General features: G+C 51.2%; 2 protein-coding genes across 4 annotated transcripts in view; one reads left to right on the top strand and one right to left on the bottom strand.

The window, feature by feature from the left end:
• Evc (EvC ciliary complex subunit 1) overlaps window positions 1-13,201 on the bottom strand; it is a 39,876-nt gene extending 26,675 nt beyond the window's left edge. The window contains exons 1-4 of one of the 2 annotated variants that reach the window (XM_042285907.2): window positions 12,966-13,201; window positions 9,352-9,477; window positions 3,670-3,753; window positions 870-1,117 (exon numbers count right to left, since the gene is read on the bottom strand). In XM_042285907.2, coding sequence (XP_042141841.1) covers window positions 870-1,117; window positions 3,670-3,753; window positions 9,352-9,477; window positions 12,966-13,124 — 617 coding nt within the window. In that variant the 5' untranslated portion in view covers window positions 13,125-13,201. The remainder of the gene's footprint in view (window positions 1-869; window positions 1,118-3,669; window positions 3,754-9,351; window positions 9,478-12,965) is intronic. The other variant, XM_016004058.3, reaches the window with a different exon arrangement.
• A 1,662-nt stretch (window positions 13,202-14,863) lies between these two features.
• Evc2 (EvC ciliary complex subunit 2) overlaps window positions 14,864-19,877 on the top strand; it is a 94,937-nt gene continuing 89,923 nt past the window's right edge. The window contains exon 1 of one of the 2 annotated variants that reach the window (XM_006985610.4): window positions 14,864-15,126. In XM_006985610.4, the coding sequence (XP_006985672.2) occupies window positions 14,869-15,126 (258 nt within the window). In that variant the 5' untranslated portion in view covers window positions 14,864-14,868. Of the gene's footprint in view, window positions 15,127-17,802; window positions 18,030-19,877 lie in introns of those variants that run through there. The other variant, XM_076545685.1, reaches the window with a different exon arrangement.

The following is a 19,877-nucleotide window of genomic DNA, read 5'->3' as shown; positions in this document are numbered from 1 at the left end:
TGACTCTGTTGGAGGAGGTGTGTCATGGGAGCATACTTCGAGTTTTCAAAAGTCCACACCATTCCTTGTTACTTCTCTCTCTGCCTCCTACCTGCAGATAAGGATGCACACCTGTTGTTCCAGTTGCCACACCTGCCTGCCTGCTGCCTGCCCTGCTCCCAACCTTGGTGGTCCCGGACTCTAACCCTCTGGAACTGAAAGCTTCAACGAACTCTTTCTCCTGTAAGTTGCCTTGATCACGTATCTCAGCACAACAATAGAAAAGTAACTAAGGCATCCAGGGATTCCTGGGACTGCAGTGGAACAGAGGCCTGAGGACAGCTGCCTGTCGTACCCCTGTCCGCAGACCACAAAGTGAGTATGGTGACATGGCCCCCGAGCCTCACAGATAAGGTGGCTTATCACTCAAACCTGCCTTATCACTCACTGCGGTGTGAATTTGGCAAGCTATTCAGCCTCTTTGTGTCCTTTCACAAAGTAGAGGAAATATCACCTGGTGTTTATGGATCACCAAACCTGGTCCAGGCCCCTCTGCCAGGCAACGGAGATAGAGTGATGAGCAACAGTGATCACCTCAGGTTCCTGCAGGTGCTGCAAGCTTTGCCCAAACTCCCGGGTGTTTGCTGCACTAAAGTTTGGGACACATCAGTGCCCAAACACCGCTCTCTGGTCACCTCTCTCCAGGCCTCAGGCTCGGCTCTGTATCCCCAACATTGACCCATGCTGTGTGGCCAGCAGTCAAAGTATCGTGTCCCCAGCTCTGACAGTGTGCTTCTGTGTGTCCATGGCTGGGTCATTTCACTTTTCTGGACCTGGTTCCTCCTCTGCCTCACCCACGGCAGCTCCACTGTCCCCCGTTTGCTCCTTACCTCTCACAGGCCAGCACCTCAGGGAAGCTGCCCACCCGGAGGAAGGCACAGTGGAGGAGCCTGTCGTCACTGTAGGCTGAGTGCATGCTGGAAGAGGAGCTGCCATCCTCCTTGCCAGCCTGGCTCAGGCTGCCCAGGCTGCTGGCTGGTGAGGCCTCTGCTGGCTGGTGGGGTAGGTGGGGCAAGATGGCTGCTGCCTGTGTCAGGTTTTCATGCAGCGACGGGTGGGAGGATCCATCAGCCAGAGGCTGGGAACAGAGGAGACTTGACTGAGCTGACCATTGGGGTGAGTGTGCACAGACCAAGCTCTGCCCCAGGACGATGGTCAAGCCCACACCCGATGGACTGAGTCAGGGCTCATCTGTTTCTCGCACTTGCCTCCGTGAGGCCAGCCCTCTGTACCAGGCTCCTGCTCTGGAACCATTAGGATCTGTTCCGAAGCATCTCTGTACTCGGTGCTCCCATCTGCCCAGCCCATGACGACCTCTGGAAAGCAGCCTTCCCTCCCTCGTCTCTTCTGTGGCTGGCTCAGCCCCCAGGAGCCCTTTGGACGACGTGTGCTAAGCCCCTGCCTTGATGAAGGTCATTCCCGCCACAAGCCTTGATAGCCATCTGGCAGGCCCTTGTCTCCTAACTAAACCCAGTGTGGGACTAGTCACAGTCTGGTCCCTGGGATAACTGGAAGTGCTCAGGTCTCTGTCTAGCCTTGTCACTTGCCTCTGAGCCTACACAGGCTGAGCTGGCCCCTGCTCCTACCTCCTCATGTCCTGCTTCTGGACCTTTCTAGATTGAGCTGCCCTGCTGGACTTTGCCTTTGCTGGGGCTTGCCTTCCTGGAGGTCTGCTGGGTTGCTGAGGTCTCTGGCCATTTCTCTATGGCTGCTTGCCTGGCTATGGGACTGGGGATCCAGGGAACCTATAGCAACCCAGAAACACCTTTGGCTGCTCAGCTGGCCACAGCATATTGACATACAAGTGCCTTCCACCCACCTGACAGACAGTAAGGAGCTGAGTGTAAGCTTTCCACAGTGTGCTGGGGAAACAGGTTAGTCAGCCATGATTGTAACTGGCCCAGCAGAGGTTTAGATTTCTCCCAACACCCACTGTGTGTGTGTGTATGTGTGTAAGTGTGTGTGTGTGTGTGTGTGTGTGTGTGTGTGTGTGTGTGTGTGTGTGTGTTGGCCAGAGGTCAATCTTAGCAGTCATTCCTAGTTGTTCCTATTGAACTTGGTTTTTGAGGCAGTTTCTCCTACTGGCTTGGGGCTCATGGGTTGGCTAGGCTGGCTGGACAGTGAGCCCCAGAATCTGACTGCTTTTGCATCCCCAGTGCTAGGGTTATAAGTGCACATCACTACATGCAGCTTTTTATACAGAGATTCTGGGGGCTGAACTCAAGGCTTGGTACTTGCAAAGCGCACACTGTACCGACTGAGTCGTGCATCTCCCACCCAGTCCATCAGAGTCCTGAAACAACAGTCCTCAAGGAATTAGACTTTCTCCAGAAAGTCTACACCAGGAGGAGGAAAGGCTGAAGTCAGCCGGGGAAGATCGTTTCCCAGAAAGAGGCATCACACAGTTCTGATGACCTGCCAGATCTTGTAGGAAATGGCAAGGCTTCAGTGATGGGTCAGAGATGGGTGGGGGTGGGGCCACACCATAACCCAGACTGCTTCGTTATGCAAACCTCTGTCATAAACATAAACCTCTTGTCAGGACCCTGAAGATGGACTTGCCTGGGGTGAGCATGGTGTGTGTGTGTGTGTGTGTGTGTGTGTGTGTGTGTGTGTGTGTGTGTGACCACAATGAATATGTCCCCTTTCTCTGTTCTTCATGGCTGATGTCTCTTTAACTGGCTTCCTGAGGATGGGTAAACTCAGTTGTTGGCCTACCAGGGCCCAGGCTCTGACCCTAACAACTCCAGCAGCACAAACAGATGCTGCTCATCACAAGGCTTCCACAGGGAGAATCTGGGAACACCCTCTGGTGCAGGAAGTCGCTGACTGAGCAAACCATGGTTCTGAGCCCTTCCACACACTGTCTTGCCTGAGGTCCAAACAGCTGGTGAGGCAGAAGTACATACATACACACACACACACACACACACACACACACACACACACACACACACACCATTCCACAGCACAGCAAGAAAGTGCCCTGCAGGAAAGGCTGAGTTGGGAGTCGGAATGGCACCCTACAGACTCAGAGCATATTTTCCTGAGTATCAGGATGCCAGTCCTTACCAAACACTCTTGGCCAGGACACTGTCCACAGGACACCTCATGGGCTCAGCTCCTCCATCCATTATAACTGCTTTCTGCATAGAGACTCCAGCCAATGGTCCCTGGTCACAGTCATGGGTGCAAGACCTGTTGTCAAGTGTGTCAGGTAGATCTAGCCTCCTCCTGCATGTAACCTTGAACAGCCCATTCCCTTTTTGGAAATGCCACAAAGTGGAAATGCCAACTGTGTGATAATCTCTCAGCCCAGTATAAGTGTCTAGGAAGTATAGCATCTGGCATTAGCCCTGAGCCATATGGACAGAGACAAGAGCTGGGGTCTGAGGCACCCGGAGGGAGGCTAGCAACCCACTGTGGGGGTCGCTGCCATCCCTGCAGATCAAGCAGCTGTAATTCCTGACCTTTTTTGTGGCCTCCGTGTGCCCACACAGAATGGGTCAACTCTCATGTTTTGATCCGTTATACACCAAACTTCCAGATAGGACGGAAACCCACATCTGATCCCTGTCCTCCCATGGAGCCACACCCATTATGGAGTAAACTTCACTGCTAAGTGCTCACCCGGAACTTCTGGTTGATGGGATAGACAACCCTGGCTTTCAGTGCAAATGCAGTGATGTTGCCGCTCATGGATGGCTCACACTCCTGCAAGGAAGACAGAGAGTGAGTGGCACGGTGAGTTTTCTGCCATGTTAAGGATAGATGGTCACGAGTCTCCAAAATGTCCCATTCCACCTGCAAGAGTGGCCACAGGAGGGAACCATGACAGGGCCATTTGGATTCTTGCAAGAAGGATGGATGTCTGGATTGATAAATGATGGATGCAAAAATGAACAGAATAATTGAGGAATGGATGGATGAATAGAACGGTGGATCTACCAGTGGGCGGGCAGAGAACAGGTGAATGGACAGATGGGTGGGTGGATGAAGGATGGAGGTATGAATGTGTGTATGTACATATGTATGAATGTATTGATGAAGGGAGACATGAATATATGTATGTATGTATATATGTGTCATAGTTACTTTTCTTTTACTGTGATGGATGTCATGACCAAAGCAACCTGGGGGAAAAAGGGTCAATGTCACCTCAGATATTATAGCCTATCATTGAGAGCAGTCAGGGCAAGAACCTGGAGGCAAGAACAGATGCAGCTGGGCAGTGGTGGCACACGCCTTTAATCCCAGCACTCGGGAGGCAGAGTCAGGTGGATCTCTGTGAGTTTGAGGCTAGCGTGGGCTACCAAGTGAGTTCCAGGAAAGGTGCAAAGCTATACAGAGAAACCCTGTCTCAAAAAACCAAAGAGAGAGAGAGAGAGAGAGAGAGAGAGAGACAGAGAGAGAGAGAGAGAGAGAGAGAGACAGAGAGAGAGACAGAGAGAGAGACAGAGAGACAGAGAGAGAGAGACACAGAGAGAGAACAGATGCAGAGACCAAGAAGGAGCACTACTTGCTGCCTTGCTTTGTGAAGCTTGCTCAGCTCATTCGGCTTTCTTATACACCCCAGGACCACCTGCCCAGGACTGTCACCACCTACAATGGGCTTGACCCTCCCACATCAATTACCAGGTAAGAAAATGCCTAACAGGCTTGTCCACTGGCCAGTCTGGTAGGGGCATTTTCTCAATAGAGGCTCCTGATTCCCAAATGGCTTTTGCTTATGTCAGGTTGACATAAAATTAGCCAGCACAGTATGTATAGATAGGTAGATAATTGGATGGAGCATGGACTTATGAACAGATATGTGGAGTGTGGCTGTATGAATAGATGGAATAATTTGATGAATGGATGAATGAGCAGATTTGCAGGTGAGTGGATTCATGAAGAGATGAATGAATGGAGGGGTGGGTGGGTAAATGGATGTGCGGATGGGTGGACGGATAGGTGGATGGACAGATGGATAAATGGACAAATAGATGGATACATAGATGAATATTTGGACAGACAGACACTATCATTTAATTCTGATTCTTCAGTGTTAAAGTAATTAGGCTTTTAATACCTCGAGACAGATTAACAAGCATCTTTTGAAGGACTATGGGTCATCTCCAATGGGAAAACAACCACATGGTGTAACTGAGCTTTGAGCATTAGACCTCACATTCCACAGTGCAGCAGGGTCTCTGTATCTGACAATTCATAAATTTCAAAGCAACTGGATGAGTCTGAACTTTCCAGATTCACAGAGGTGACAGATGTGATAGTATGCAAGTCACATGTCACATGTATATTATCACACTGCATTCCAATGATGAAGATGATTATACATGCCAATTAAAATGTCAAAGTGTGGCACTGCAGGGTAGAAACACACAGGCAATATTCACATGGGGTTTTGGAATAGAAACTTAAACAAGAAAGGAATGGTTGGGTCAGCCTCAGTCTGTCCATATAATCAACGCATGGAGAGTCTAATAAAATAAAAGATAAGAGGCATAAGCTTCCAGCCGACTTCCTGGGACTGAGAAGACACTAGACACTGGACAGCTGTAGCACTGGTGTTCACCAGATCCTCAGAGCCCAGCGGGCATTGCCTCCAAGAAGCCACCTCTGATGCAGTGAGAGGGACCAAAATACTACTCACCCTGTTCCCTGGCATGCTCTGCACTTCTGCTGAGGGTTTTACTAAGTTGTGCAAGCTGGCTTTGAACTGATGATCCACCTCGACCTCCAAGCAGTGGGGCACCAGGCAGGTCTGGTGGTCTTCTTCAGTTCAAAGTTTCATGTAACAGAGGTGGAAGGGGAGGGAAGGAAAGGGGGTGAAATGGGAAGAAGGTATGGTTTCTCTACCCAATGGAATGCAAACACACACTGCAGAAGTGTGAAGGACAATGAAAGGGGCATGTATGCCTGTGCAGGAGGCAGGCAGAGTTGGGGTGCCTGTGGAGGCAGGCATGATTGAAAAGCCTGGCTGAGACCACTGGGAATAGCCCTGGCTGTGTGAAGCTCTACCTGAGAGGATGCCTAAGTAGCTGCCTGTATCTCGCAGGACTGGAGGGGAGGCCTGCCCTGCTTTGGCTGGGAGGTGGAGGGCAACAGAGCCCTAGGCCTGTGGAGGCAAGCACAGGCAACTCCTGCCACCCAGACAGGATCCAGAGACCTCAGCTTTTCACAGATCTCCTCGCCGAATCTTGATGTTCCAAATCTGATGGTTTCCCCCAAGGAGATGCACTGATCCAGGAAATGGGTTGCTGTGCAAAGTTACAAGGTAGAACTTCAGCCCAAACAAGGCAGTTATTCAGAAAACGAGCCAAGGTGTCACTGTAGGGAGAGAAAAACTGTTTTCCCCATGGACACAAAGGTGTTCTTTTCAATCGTGCCCAGCCACCTCCACAGGCCACATCCCTTCTCTTCATTAGCAAAAACAGAAGATGCAGGCTGTGGGTCAGCAGGCCTCAAAAGCCTTCTGGAAGGTTCTGTGTGTTTTAACCAAAGGGAGCTATTCATTAAACAGAGTTCGTCTAAGTAGCAGCAGGACAGATCACAAGGCTGAGGTTCTCTGTGCACAGGAGAGGTGGCTGGACCCACCAGGCAGACACACGGCTGCACAGGCAGATATTTAACTCAGCTCTGGGCAATCATTAGCCTGGTCATGGGCACCTGGCAGGCACTGAGGGAGGTGGCAGGCTAAACCTCACTGGGCTGAAGAAAAATGAGGTAATCTCCCACCACTGTAGCACTGATGGAGTACCTTCTGAGACAAGGATGCCGGCATGACCCTGGGGACCCTGTGGGGGACTTCTGTGACTCTTGCAGTGAGGAACCTGAGGCCCAGACAGGTTATGTGCCCTGCCCAATACCACACAGCAAATGTACAGCAGAGCTGGCATTGGTCCACACTAGGTCCCGAGGTTAGTGTTGTTTCCATGGGATCCAAAGCCACCTTACATGTGAGTGAGGGCATTTGTTTGTTTCTTTTTATTTATTTATTTTTAACAGTTTTATCAATACAGAACTCATGCCCTACACAGCTCACACTTTTGTTTTATGTAACCAGCCGTCTTCAGTGTTTCCCCAATACAGGAAGCATCACACGGCAGTTTCAGAATGGTTCATTGCGGCAGAGAACCCTGTGCTCTCTAGTGATCGCCCACTTGCCTCATCCCTGAAAACCACTCAGCTGCTTCCTGTCCACATAAGTTTCCCATGCACGGGATCCTTTCATTCCAGGTTCTGCGCATGACTGGCTTTCGTCACTTTGGGTAACAGTGGCCAGGCTTACAGTGCATATCAGCACTGTACTCCTTTTCACGTCCAATAACATTCAACATGGAGAGATCACAATTCTGCTTTTGTCTGAGTCTTGGTTTCTATGTGTAGCCCAGGCCAGGCTCAAATTCACAATCCTCCTGCCCCAGCACAAGTGCTGAGATTATAGGTGTAGTCTACTGTGTCTAGCTGACAAACAAATATCCATGCATTTCTTGGCTGATGGTCGTTTATGTTGTTTCCAATCTGGCTGTTGTGGACTGAGCTGGACATCCGTGTACAAGCATTTGTGTGGACATAGTTTTCCTGTCTCTGAATGGAATTTTAATGTAGGGAGGGGGCAAGGCAGTCAAGAGAAATGAAGGAAAAGAGAAAGACAGAGATACCACACACCCACAAACTCTGACACACATTGTCCCTGGGACCCAGAGCGTCACCAGGCAGAGAAGGATGCAAAGCCCTCCACAGAGAGACAAACACATATGCAGAGACAGAGACACCGAGACACGAGAGCAAGGTTTAGAGATACACAGCATGGTGGAGGGAGTGCAGCCCTGGGGTTCCCAGGACCTTCAGGACCAGCAAGGCTCTCTCTTCACCTCCACGGCCTCCCTGAAGCTCTGAGGTCCAGGGTCTGCAGGCTAGGCCCGTCCCCAGGAAAGAAGTGTGGTCCCTGGAATCTTTGGGAGGCACAGGCCACAGGCAACTGGGGACAACAAGCGGCCACCCTGCTTTGATTCCTCACCTTTGGAGAAGTTTGCTTTGAAGCCCAGGCACTCTATGTGGCCAGCAGAGGGTCCCAAGCAGGGAGGAACCTGGGGCACCAGGGCAGGGAGAGTGGGGGAGGGCAGCAGCGCTCGCTCTGCAGGAGCCAGACAGACCCAGGGGCACATCTGAGCTTGGCCACCCCAGTTTGAGGATCTGGGAAGTGGCCTCTCTTTGAGCCTCAGTTTCCTCATCAGACTATGAAAACAAAAAGGAAAACTGAAGAGAGAGTTATGAGGACACCAATCCACCAGACCAATGACCCCACCTCGACTTAAAGTATACAGTGTTTCCCGGGGGCACCAGGGAATGTCAAGTGATGTCCCTCTGTCCCTACTGAGGGAGCTCACCCTGGCCACGCTGCATGGGCCAACTGGAGCTGGACAGAGAGGACCCCAGAGAGGGAGAATCCATCTTCTAGGATTGCTGCCAGGCACCCAGCTTTCCCTTGGCTGCCTATTTACTAAGAGTAGTAAAATTTAGCTGGAGACTAGAACGGGCTCAACTGATAGCAGCTGGACTCTGGCAACAATCAGTCCATCAGCCAAACACTCAGGAGGCGCTGGGTGGCTAGCAGTGGTGTGCTCACGATGGTTCTCCAGTGCCTAGGAAAGGGGACTGAGTGTGGCTCTGCAAAGAAATGGACCAATGTTTGTTTTGGAAATTTTATCTGTGTTGTGGTCTGATGTCCAGTGGAGTAGAGCATTGGTTCCAGAGGAGGGATTCCGTCAGCGGGCCAGAACGGATCATGGAGTTCCCTGGTGGACTCAGGAGAAGGGAAAGAGAGGCCTTTGGAAGAGGAAAAGATGGGGCGAAGGTGTTGCATGGTTTTTTGATCCCGGAAGTGGACTGCAGCAGCGTGTCATAGTCATAGTTCTCTCAGGTTTTTATCCTTAATATTTGTCCCTGAGTTTTATTTTTCAATAAATGATAACAGAAATCTCAATAAATGTTGGTAGCAGTGTGTGGTGGGAACTGAGACACAAGGGAACAGGGCATCCTCCACGCTAAACTCCAGCCATCCCATGGTCATGCAAACCCTACCTGGGGTGGCTTCTTGAATAAGTGTGACCAGAGACAAGTACTAGAGAGCTTTCTGGGGTGTTGGGGTTTTAATGACGAGGGAGCATACCTTTGTCAAAACTCATCCAACTGTGGATTTAAAATCTTACTGGAAATAAATCAGTCTTGTAGCATGACACCTTGGCTTCCAGGAAGACAGTCCCACACCCAGCGTGTGTCCACAGAAGCACACAGACCCAGACTAACCTCAGGAGCATCCTCATCCCGGGAAGTTGTCGTCTCTCTCTGGCGCCTCCTGACCCGGGAGCCAGTGTCTGGCAGGCTCTGTGCAGTGGGCTGGGAACTTCTGAGCAGACGTTGCGTGTCATCTTTCTGAAACCCCAAAGGGGTGGAGAGAAACCAGAAGCTGAAGCCCATCAGCCTTGTCTGTCCCCACCCAAGTCACCTCTGTTCACTACGTACCCTTCCTGCCTCCTCTGCCCACCAGGCATTGGCTACCGTCCTTACAAACCACCCAGGTCACCCACGTCATCTTTCTATGAAATCCCCTAAGGTGCCTATCTCAGTTGTCCCCAAGCGGAGTCTTGTCCCAGGAGTGGCCACACTGGGAGAGAAGCCTGCAGTGTTTCTCAGTTTCTGTTCTATGTCCACTTCTGTAATGGATAAAACGCTCAGACAGAAGCAGCTGCACCTGCGTGCACTCAGCCCTCTCTGTTCTTGATTGTGCTCTGACTAGCTGCTTCAGGTTCCTGCCTCGACTCCTGCATGGTGATGGACTGCCCTGGAGCTGTAAGCTAACATAAACCCGTCTCTCCCTAAGTTGCTTGCTCTCAGGTTTATCTCATCACAGCAACAGACATGAAACCAAAACAGAAATTTCAGTCCCCAAGGGCCACCCCTTCACAGGTGGTGTGCAGGTAGTATTTTCCATGCTGTTCTCAGTAAAGCCACTGGGTGATTTTTTTAAATCATGATCTTGGTTACCTTCAACAGAGGAGTGATATCTACTGCGGACTACAATCAATGGACATGCAATTTGCAACCCCACTTGGCAGATGTCAACACTGATATTCGCAGGTTTCATAGCTATTCATGGACGTGTGAGCAGTGGAAGGCACCCACGTGCATATCTGTGTGGATTTGAGCACAGCAAGACCCGCGTCACTTTTCCCACTCTCCTTATCAAGTAAAACTTCCCTGCCGCAGCTGTGTGTCCAGCTTCCTGCCTGTTGTGCTTCCTGTGCCTGGGGGGGTTGTGACCCTGAAGCCCTGTCCAGCATTCTGAAGTACTGTAGGGTCATGATGTACCCCACAGAGAAGACCCTTGTGAGAGAGGACCTGCCCACTGCTGGAGTTCTGGGGCTCTTTGCTTTGAGGTCCATACAGAGAATTAACAATATTTAGCCAACGAGATTTCCTTAAACAAATATGGGTCAGTCTTGAAGGTGGGCTGACAGAAAGAGAGGCTCAAGAGACTCCAGGCAATATTCTCTAGGGAAACGTTTAGTGCTCACCTGTTCAGAGCAGGCATGAGGACACAGTTGAACCCAGAATCATGCCAAAAAAGCCAAGTATGAGAGTATACACTCTCAACCCCAGTGCAGGGAAGGAAGACACAGGTGGCCAGCCAGCCTAGCCTACTTCCTAAGTTCTAGGCCAGTGAGAGACTCTGTCTCCAAAAAACAAGGTGACTAGTACCTTAGGAATGACATCAACGTTGACCTCTGGCCTTGACATAGCACACACATGTGCACAGGTACCTGCATATATACACGTACCTGCACACACATGTACACACAACCACATGGGGGGCAGCAGGATGATTCAGTGGATAAAGGCAGTTGCCACCAAGGTTGATGACCTAAGGACCGTCTTCTGAACCCACGTGGTGGGAGGGGAGAACAGATTTGGGCAGACTATCCTCAGATCTCTACAGGCATGCTGTGGCATGTGTGTATGCTCAAGAACATTACCCCTCCTCCCCCCCACCCCCGACACATACAAATAATTGTATTAATGCACTGGTGATCTGGTTGTGCACGAAATTAGTCAGGGCTATGATTCAGCATCCACTGTGTTCTCAGCCTTGTTCCAGACCCTGGAGGGAAGCCTCATAGACAAAGTTTGTTTGAGAAGAAACTTAAAGGAGGGAACAAGCCTATGAGGTCCCGGGAGGATGAGAAAATACCTGCAAAGGATTTGATACAGATACAGGTCTGGCAATGTGAAGATGTCCGGAAGCTCACGTGCCTGGAGCAGGGATGGGTCTCTGGGCAGAAAGGACAGATATATATATATAGCTCAAAATTTCAGGATGCTTCCCCTCTCCCCAATTGTTGCTGACTGTAAGAGGGAGGGACTACCCAGTCAAATGAGACTCACTAAAGACCTCGGGAGAAAAGCCACCCACCCTGCAGAGGCAGAAGCAGCTTTCTACTTCCACACTTAGAAGTGGCCATGAGGCCAAGCGTCACAAGAGATCTGGGGACAAACTCTAACAAGAAGAGCAAAACCCGAAACAAACAAAAGGAACAGCTGCTGGAGGTGGGGGCTGAGGAAACACAAGACAGACAGCACAAGACAGACAACAGATGATTACAGTGTCCTCAGCGTGGAGAGGCATTCTGCTCACTAACGGGCAGTTTAGGATAAGAACGGAGGACTCAGGGAACAGAAAAGAACTCCCGAAAGTCAAACTATAAAGTACCAAATGACAAGAATAAAACTGAGCAAAGCCTCCCAGCTTCATATATATGTGTTATATATGCATGTGTATGAATGTACATGTGTGTAACACACACAAGCACACTCACACACACACATGCACACACACACACAATATCCATCCAACAGTTCAGGACTGCTCACAATGGTAGCTGACTAGCACAGAGGATTATAGGGAAAGAGACTTGATAACGGAGACATGTTATCAATCCAGACATGTGTGAGTTCTTGAAAGAAGTGAGGGATGGAGAAAAATAACCCTCAACCAAACATGTTTCTAGATGGAGAGAGGAGGTCGGGAAGAAGTCAAAGCTGCCAGAATCCAGAATGCCCAATGGGTCTCATCACAAGTGATCAGATGCCTGCTTCTCCGTGCCAGGAGTCTCCCCAATATCCCATGCCATTGAAACAGTTGTCAAGCACAGTGTCCCTTGGCCACTCCCGGACATTAGACCATACTCTTGTTGCACTGCCAGGCTGCTTAACAACCCCCCCCCCCCCCCCCCCCGCAAAATTGGCCAACACATGGAGTCAATTCAAAGCTGTTTGGAGAGTTCAGAGCCTAAGGCAGAGGGCCTAGCTCAGTGCCTGGAACAGATAGCTCTCAAGAAACGCTGGCCTGTTTCTACTCCACCACAGCACCCATCCGGTCAGGTTATAACCAAATGCTGACTGGAAATGTGTCTTTCCTGCTCACCCATGTGGCATTCAGGACCCTGGGTCAGTGACCCCTGGCAAAACATCCTCAGTCCACTCCCAGAGGAGGTCAAGCAGCTCCACAACAAGAAAGAGGGAGTGGGGGCATCTGGGTGCAAACACTAACCCTCCTTTCCCCTATACTGAGCTGGGCGCATCTGCTGGGATCATGCCCAAACTTCTAAGGACACCCGAGGGCATGGAGGCCCAGAAGGGCTTGGGGTGTGTGTGTGTGACAGCCTTTCTGAGGATTCCAGGCCATTGCCTTTAGGCCACTCACTCTAAGCCCTTCCTCAGAAAGCCCTGACCACGATTTTCCTAGAGTAGGAGGCTGTGCGCAATCGCACTCAGGAGATGCAGCACTGGGATCCAGAGAACGCAGGCCAGGACCCTACCCCTACCAGAGGAGGAGTGAGCTCGACCCTCCCGCTGGGACCCACCTGGAGCCGCGAGCGCAGGCGGCTGGAACGGCAGTTTATCCACAGGCCAAGGCCCAAGCCGAGTGCCGCGCCCAGCAGCACAGCGGGGACCAGCAGAGCGGGCGCCACCTGCAACGCTTCCCGGTCCAGTTGCAGCCGTGCATCGCTCGTGCAGGCCATGGGGGCTCGGGCGGGTGACCCGCTGCATCCCGCCACCAGCCAGCTCTGCGCCTCCTAGCCCTTCTCTGCTGCGCCAAGCAGTGGGAGGAGCCTGGACCCGTGGCCCCAAACTTTCAGCCATTCCGGGAGATTCCCTATCGTGCACTGAGCATGCGCAGCCTAGGCGCGCCGTTCCAGCCGGAGGACCCAAATGTAGGAGCAAGGGAGCATCCCTTCTTCTAGTCCTCGGAGCAGCAACAGCTCTGCGGTCAATGAGCGCCCAGGCTACCCCAAGCCACGGCCTGGCAACCCCATTAAGCCCAGCAGCACTTCCTAGGTTGCTGTTGGCCTGCCCCATCTGACTCCCGCGCTGCTCCTGGGGCTGGTCCGTCTTCTCTAGGGGCCACGCAGCAACAGCAGCCTCCGCACTTGATCGCTTGAACACTCCTTTTAATCCTGTATCTCCGGGAGAACGATTCTACTCTAGGAGAATGTGTGGAGCGAATGTCACATTCGGGCCCCTCTAGAACCCAGACGTCTCTTCATTTTGTCATTCACTGTCCCACGTGGGCAGGACGGGAGCCAGCATTCAGCTTCTTCAAAGACAAACTGACAAGGGAGGTGGCTTGTTCAAGGTCTGATAGCTCAGAAGAAGTTGGTAGTGTCTGTCTGCGCACACCTATAGCTTGAGGTCACACACCTGTTATGAAGACCTTCCTGTTTCCTCAGGGCATCTCTGGGAACATTTTCCTGGTAACAGCCTCATGCTGCAACTTTGTGTTTATTTGGATGCTCAGGCCCGAGTTTTAAAAACATACAAGACCAGGCAGCGGCATACAGCTGTGGTCCACGGGCCACTCAAGCTATATAGGAGGCAGAGGCAGACCGGTTTAAAATAATAGATCCATGAAAAAATGAACGCTGCTTGTGTTTTGACCTCTAAAGTCGCGTGTTAACAATGCCCTCCGTATGCCTAGCAGCTCTCAAGGGTGCAGTGCTTGGTGTGAGAGGCAGGACTAGGACCTGCCAACTCATGGCCTTATCCAGGTGTCAGGTCAAGAAAGAAGTGTGTGTGTGTGTGTGTGTGTGTGTGTGTGTGTGTGTGTGTCATCGGAGGTGTGGAGAAGCTGGTGCATGGCTCCTGGGCAGCTGCCCAGCAGGATAACTCACAGGAGACCCTGTCCCTGTGACGGGGATGGGGTGACGTGGGGGTCATCAGAGCCCAGAAGACAGGCTACCCTCCCAGCTCCTCCCTCTTGGGATACAGGAAAGCACTATGTATGCGCAGGGGCTTTCAGCCCAACTTACTCATTGGCCAAGTGATGGCTTCACTGTCGAAGGGGTGGCTGGGTAGGTCCAGGGAGATTCCCCCAAGCCCCGCAGAGTGTGGGCGCTCCGCTGAGATTGGGCTGAGTTGGACCCCACTAAAGGTGAAGTCCACCCTTTCTTCTTTGCCCCACCCCTACTTCCCTGCTCCCTGCTGTCTCTTAAGTGACCTTGGCTTTCTAATGCCTCTCAGGTTTCTAACCCGGCTGCAGTGATAGAGCCTGGGAACTCACAGTGTCTCCGGGAATTCTTACTGCAAAGAATGAGCTGAGATCTAGAGAGGCAGTGGGCATTAGCGGGAACCCTTGTCACCCTCAGGGAAGAAGAGTGGCGGGTGATTTGGGGTGGGGCGCTAAGGCGCTGCGCGGCTCCCTCCTACGCGGCTCCAAACTCCAGATGCCAGTGTTCCAGAAAACTTTCCAGGCGGCTCTCACTGAGCATGCTCCGTGGCGGGGCGGGCCCGGGGTCCGGAAGCTCCCGGACTCTGCGGGGCCTGTGTGGGGTCTGCAGCCACCAGATGGGGGCGACCGGTCCCACGGGCGCCCGGGGACGAGCCACATGGGTGCTGGCTGGGGGCGTCCTGGCCGCGGCCCTGGTGCTGGGCGCGGGTCCCCGTGCTTTCTCGCCCGCCTTCCCTGCACTGGGCCCAGGGTCGCCGTCCAGACCGGGCCCCGCGGGACCCCAGCCAGGCTTGCAGGTAAGGGGGGCGGGCGCCTTGGTCTGTCTACACCCCTTGGAAGAGTCCCGCCCTGTGGGGCACAAGATCAAGTGGAGGGAGCGGCTGCCTGGTGGTGCCTCTTGGCGCATTCTGTATGTACTGTGGAACTGGAACTCCAGGACCGGTGGAACCTCAGACTTGGTAGGCATGGGCTTTTAGGGGTTCGAATACAGGTCTGCATCCTAGGAGTTACGTATCCGAGGGCAAATCACTTTGTAAGTCTCCCTTTCTCCAGCCACTAGGACCCAGGTCGTCGGAAGTCACCCTACAATAGGTTAGTTCATGTATATAAGGGTGGCAGTGTGGTGAAAAGGCTGGGAAGATGGCTGGGTTTTTACCTGTCTCAGCTCTCCGGGGTGGAGTAGGCTACTGGCCCTGTTTGTGGTTCCAGAATTGGAAAAGCACAGACTCCCCACTTCCCCGTCAGCCCCTCTCCCCAAGCTGGTCCAAAACCCTCCTGCTTTCTGCTGAGGACCAACTTACACACTCTCCTCCCTGCCCTCTGCTATCCCCCTGTCACGGCCTATCACCTCTGGCTCTTGGCCACCTTTCCCCTGCGTCTGCATCCATCCCCCTTAATTTATATCCTACCTTCTGCTGGTCCACTTTTCTAGTCTACCTGATACAACCTAGAATGACCTGGGAAGGCTGTTTCAATGAGGGACTGCTTAGATTGGTCTGTGGATATGGCCTGTGGTGAGAGTGGAGGGCTGTCTTGACGGGGGAAGACCCAGCCCACTGTGGGCAGTGCCATTCCCTGGGCAGGGGGCCTTGACCTCTGTAAGATTAGAGAAAGCAAGCTGAATACTCGGCCTGCATGCATGGATTGCTCTCTGCTCTCAACTGTGGTGGTGATGTGACCAGCTCCTTCAAGTTCTTGGCTTCCAGGCTAGGTTCGAACTTGGAATAGTAAGCAGAAATAAACCCCCTTCTCCTGTACGCTGCTTTTTGTCAGGGCGTCTATCACAGCAGCAGAAACGAAGCTAGAGCATCTCTCATCCATTCCCTGAAGGTCCCTGGGGCATTTTTGCATCTGTGCTCACCACTTCCCTGCATCCCCCAACCAGGCCCCGGGAGCAAATTCAGCTTCTGTTCCCAGGAGGGCCCTGGCCAGTAATGTGGCCTATTGGCACCAGCTCTATCCTCGCTGGCCTGCTTTCCACCTGGAGACCCGAGGATTCTCGCAATGCCACTCTTGCCGCAGAGACTCGGTGCTTTAAGGGCGATTCTGTTCCCTTTCGATCACTTGCAGTCTTCGGCTGTCACTGTGTAGTCCGTGGATTGTGCTTTAAGCCCGGTGATTGACGTTTTCATTGAGTCCTTTTCCTCACTCCTCCTGGGGAGGGAGGTGCAAGTGGCCCATTTGCAGAGGACAAAATCAGAGCCTGTGAAAACTGCCGTGACCCTGGCCTGTGCTCTCACCGTGGTCCCTACATCCCGAGCCCGAGTTCCAGGGTTTAGAATCTTTGCACATCTTCCCTCTGGGAAGCAGAATGTTCTGGTAGACACTTGATCCTGTCAGGTTCAGCTGTGGAGTCTGGAAGAGGGTGACTATTTTAGAGGAGGAACAGTACCCTTTGGGAAGTCCCCCCAGGCCATCGAGAGCCAGGGCACTTCACTGTCATGGGACACTCTCTCCTTGTTGGAGCCTGGAAGGAGCACCTGTGTCCAGGTGGCCTTGGTGTCCCACGTGACTGGGTGGCTTGAGTCCTGTCTATAGAGTCAACACTTCTTCACCACTCGGGGCGGTTACAGACAGTCCTTCTGTGAGCTGGGTCCTGGATATTCCTGTCTTGGCCTCTTATCTCTGCAAGGCCTGGGTCTGGTCATAGCCCCCAGGGCCTCAGTTCTGTACGGGGCTGTAATGTCACTGTCTGAACACCCTACTGAGGGTGCTTATCAGATATTCCCTCTGTGGTTGTCGGAAGCCTTCACTGGTCCCTCTCTTTCTCCCCTCCCCCATATACATCTAAGAGTCATGTTCTGTGCAGGGAGTTGGGGAGATAAATTCCGAATTGCCTGCTTATTAAGCACTTTGAGGGGGAATGAAGGGACTCTGAGGGCGGCTAGGGGAGGAGAGACGTTCAGATGGAGAGGCTACAGAGTGCAGACATTTGGGAGGATAGGTAGAAAGGGCCCCTTGAGAAGGGTGCTGGTGGGTGTGACCCCAGGTGGGAGGTCTTTGGCCCAGTAGCACCCAGGCATCCTTGGTCAGATCTTCACTTCCTGGCCTGAGCTGCCTGGCTGCCTCCTGGGTGCACGTGACACTGGGCAGATGGACCTCTTCCATCTCTTCCCTGGATGCTCACCAAGGTTAGGTTGCTAGTGTGGTTCTAAGAGTGGGCCTCAGGAACTGTGGGCTCCTGGACCTTTTCAGGGGTCCATGGAGTCAGGGCTATTTTTATGGTGTTACTGAAACTCAACTTTTCCACATGGCATGGGACATTGGGGGAGAGTTCACACAGAGGCAGATATGAGAATTCAGAAGCATCTATCTATTAATTCAGACACAGGTGACTTTGCAAAAGTTGAAAACTTTCTTTTAATTTGGAAAAGCTAACAATATTCATAAAATCTCCTGTTTATGTGACTATAGGGTTCTTATTCCTATTTTAAAAATGGATACTTGACTATTCTGCTCTCTTTTAAATACAGTCTTTCTATAGTGCGTGAGAAATGCGGTGAACACTGACAAATGGAATGCATCCAGACCCAGGTTCTTGACTCCTTTCTAACTGTGTGTTAAGAATCATGAAGCCAGGCTGGAGAGATGGCTCAGAGGATAAGAGCACTGACTGCTCTTCCCAGGGTCCTGAGTTCAATTCCCAGCAACCACATGGTGACTCACAACCATCTATAATGAGACCTGGTGTCCTCTTCTGGTACGTAGGGTATATGCAGGCAGAACACTGTATACATAATAAATGAATAAATCTTAAAAAAAAAAAAAAAAGAATCATGAGGCCAACAAGTTTGGGAGCCGTTGTTCTCTTGCAGGCCCTGTCTGGTTCCCAAGGGTTTGGGGATGAAATAAGCCAGCTCCTCTTTGAAAACTGAGTATGTGTCTCAGAAGGAGGCCTGCTCCTCGCATTCGTGGTATTACTTAAATATGAAGCAATGGTTCAGGTTGGCTGGAATGCTAAACTGAATGCACTGGGTGAGTCCTAGGGAGGAGGAGAGAGAGAAGAGGAGAGGGAGTGGGAGGAGAGAGAGTAAGACAAAGAGAGAGAGAGGTGGGGAAGGAAGAAACCCGAGCCTGGCATTGTGAGAAAGACATCATCTGTTACAGTCTTTTCTGTCTCTTTATTTTTGTTACACTGTTTCTTTATTGTTGTAGTTACACTATATCTTTGTTGTTGTTATACCGTATCTTTGTTGTTTGTTATACTGTATCTTTGTTCTTGTTACACAATCTTTGTTGTTGCATTGTATCTTGTTATCACACTGTATCTTTGTTGTCATACTGTACTTTGTTATTGTTACACTGTGTCTTTGTTCTTGCTACACTGTATTTGTGTTGTTCGTTGTACTGCATCTTAGTTAGGGTTGCTACTGCTGTGATAAAACACCACAACCAAAAGCAACTTGAGGAAGACAGGGTTTATTCGGCTTATGCTTCCACATCATAATCCCTCACTGAAGGAAGTCAGGGCAGGAACTCAAGCAGGGCTGGAACCAGGAGGTAGGAGCTGATGCAGAGGCTGCAGAGGGATGCTGCTTTTTGGCTTGCTCATCATGGCTTGCTCAGTCTACTTTCATTATCCTCAGTTTATAGTGAATTCAAGTTCAGCCTGGGATACATGAGTCCCTGTCTCAAAAAAAAAAAATCTCATTACTCTGCCCTTCTGTCACCCGTTACTCCTTCTCCCACATTTGCTGGTTAGTTTTAACTATCAACTTGTCACAACTTAGAGTCACCTGAGGAGGGAGTGAGTCTCAGTTGAGGGATTATCTGTCTACATCAGGATGGTCCTCAGGACATTTGAGGGGGATTGCCTCATAGTTGTTAACATGGGAAGACCTGTGAATGTGAATGTCAGCAGCCCTGGTCTGTGGGCTGGGCACTGATCTTAAGAGTGAAGAGAGCTGGCTGAGCCGCCGCCGCCACAGCAGCAGCAGCAGCAGCAGCAGCAGGCCACAAGTGATGCTCACTTTTCTATGCTCCTGACTGATGTGTCTAGCTGCTTGGGGCCCTGCCTTGACTTTCCCAAGGTGATGCATTGTAATCTAGGATTCATTGTGCATCAGTTAAACCCTCCCCTCCCTTATATTCCCTGTCAGGGTGTTTATTACAGCAACAGAAACGAAACTAGGAAACCACTCTTAATACTTTCTAATATCCTGTTTATATAGTATAGGTATCCAGGTAGTGTATTGTATATGCAGAGTACAAAATACATATAAATAGTATAATATAAACAGCACTGTTTATAAAACGTGATGCATATTATTGCCCTTTTTTGCACTTAAGTCCTGTGAGGAGGGCATATTTGATGATTTTTTTTTCAGAGCAGCTAACTGTAGGCATCTGTTGTATGTCTTTGATACCTTCTGGCTGGATTCTGGTCTGGCAATCACCAAGACTCAGTACCTCAGCTTCTAGTACTGACATTCAGTCCAACTTCCTTTGGTTGCAAGGTGGTGGTTTTTATAGTTTGCTCCGAAGCGTGTTGCAGGAACGATGACTGTGATGACATGGTAGCCACAATGATGGGGGCAGCTCACTCCCT

Source organism: Peromyscus maniculatus, chromosome 10 (assembly GCF_049852395.1).
Source record: "Peromyscus maniculatus bairdii isolate BWxNUB_F1_BW_parent chromosome 10, HU_Pman_BW_mat_3.1, whole genome shotgun sequence".
NCBI classification, from domain to species: domain Eukaryota; kingdom Metazoa; phylum Chordata; class Mammalia; order Rodentia; family Cricetidae; genus Peromyscus; species Peromyscus maniculatus.
This window is presented reverse-complemented; position numbering and strand designations above follow the sequence as displayed.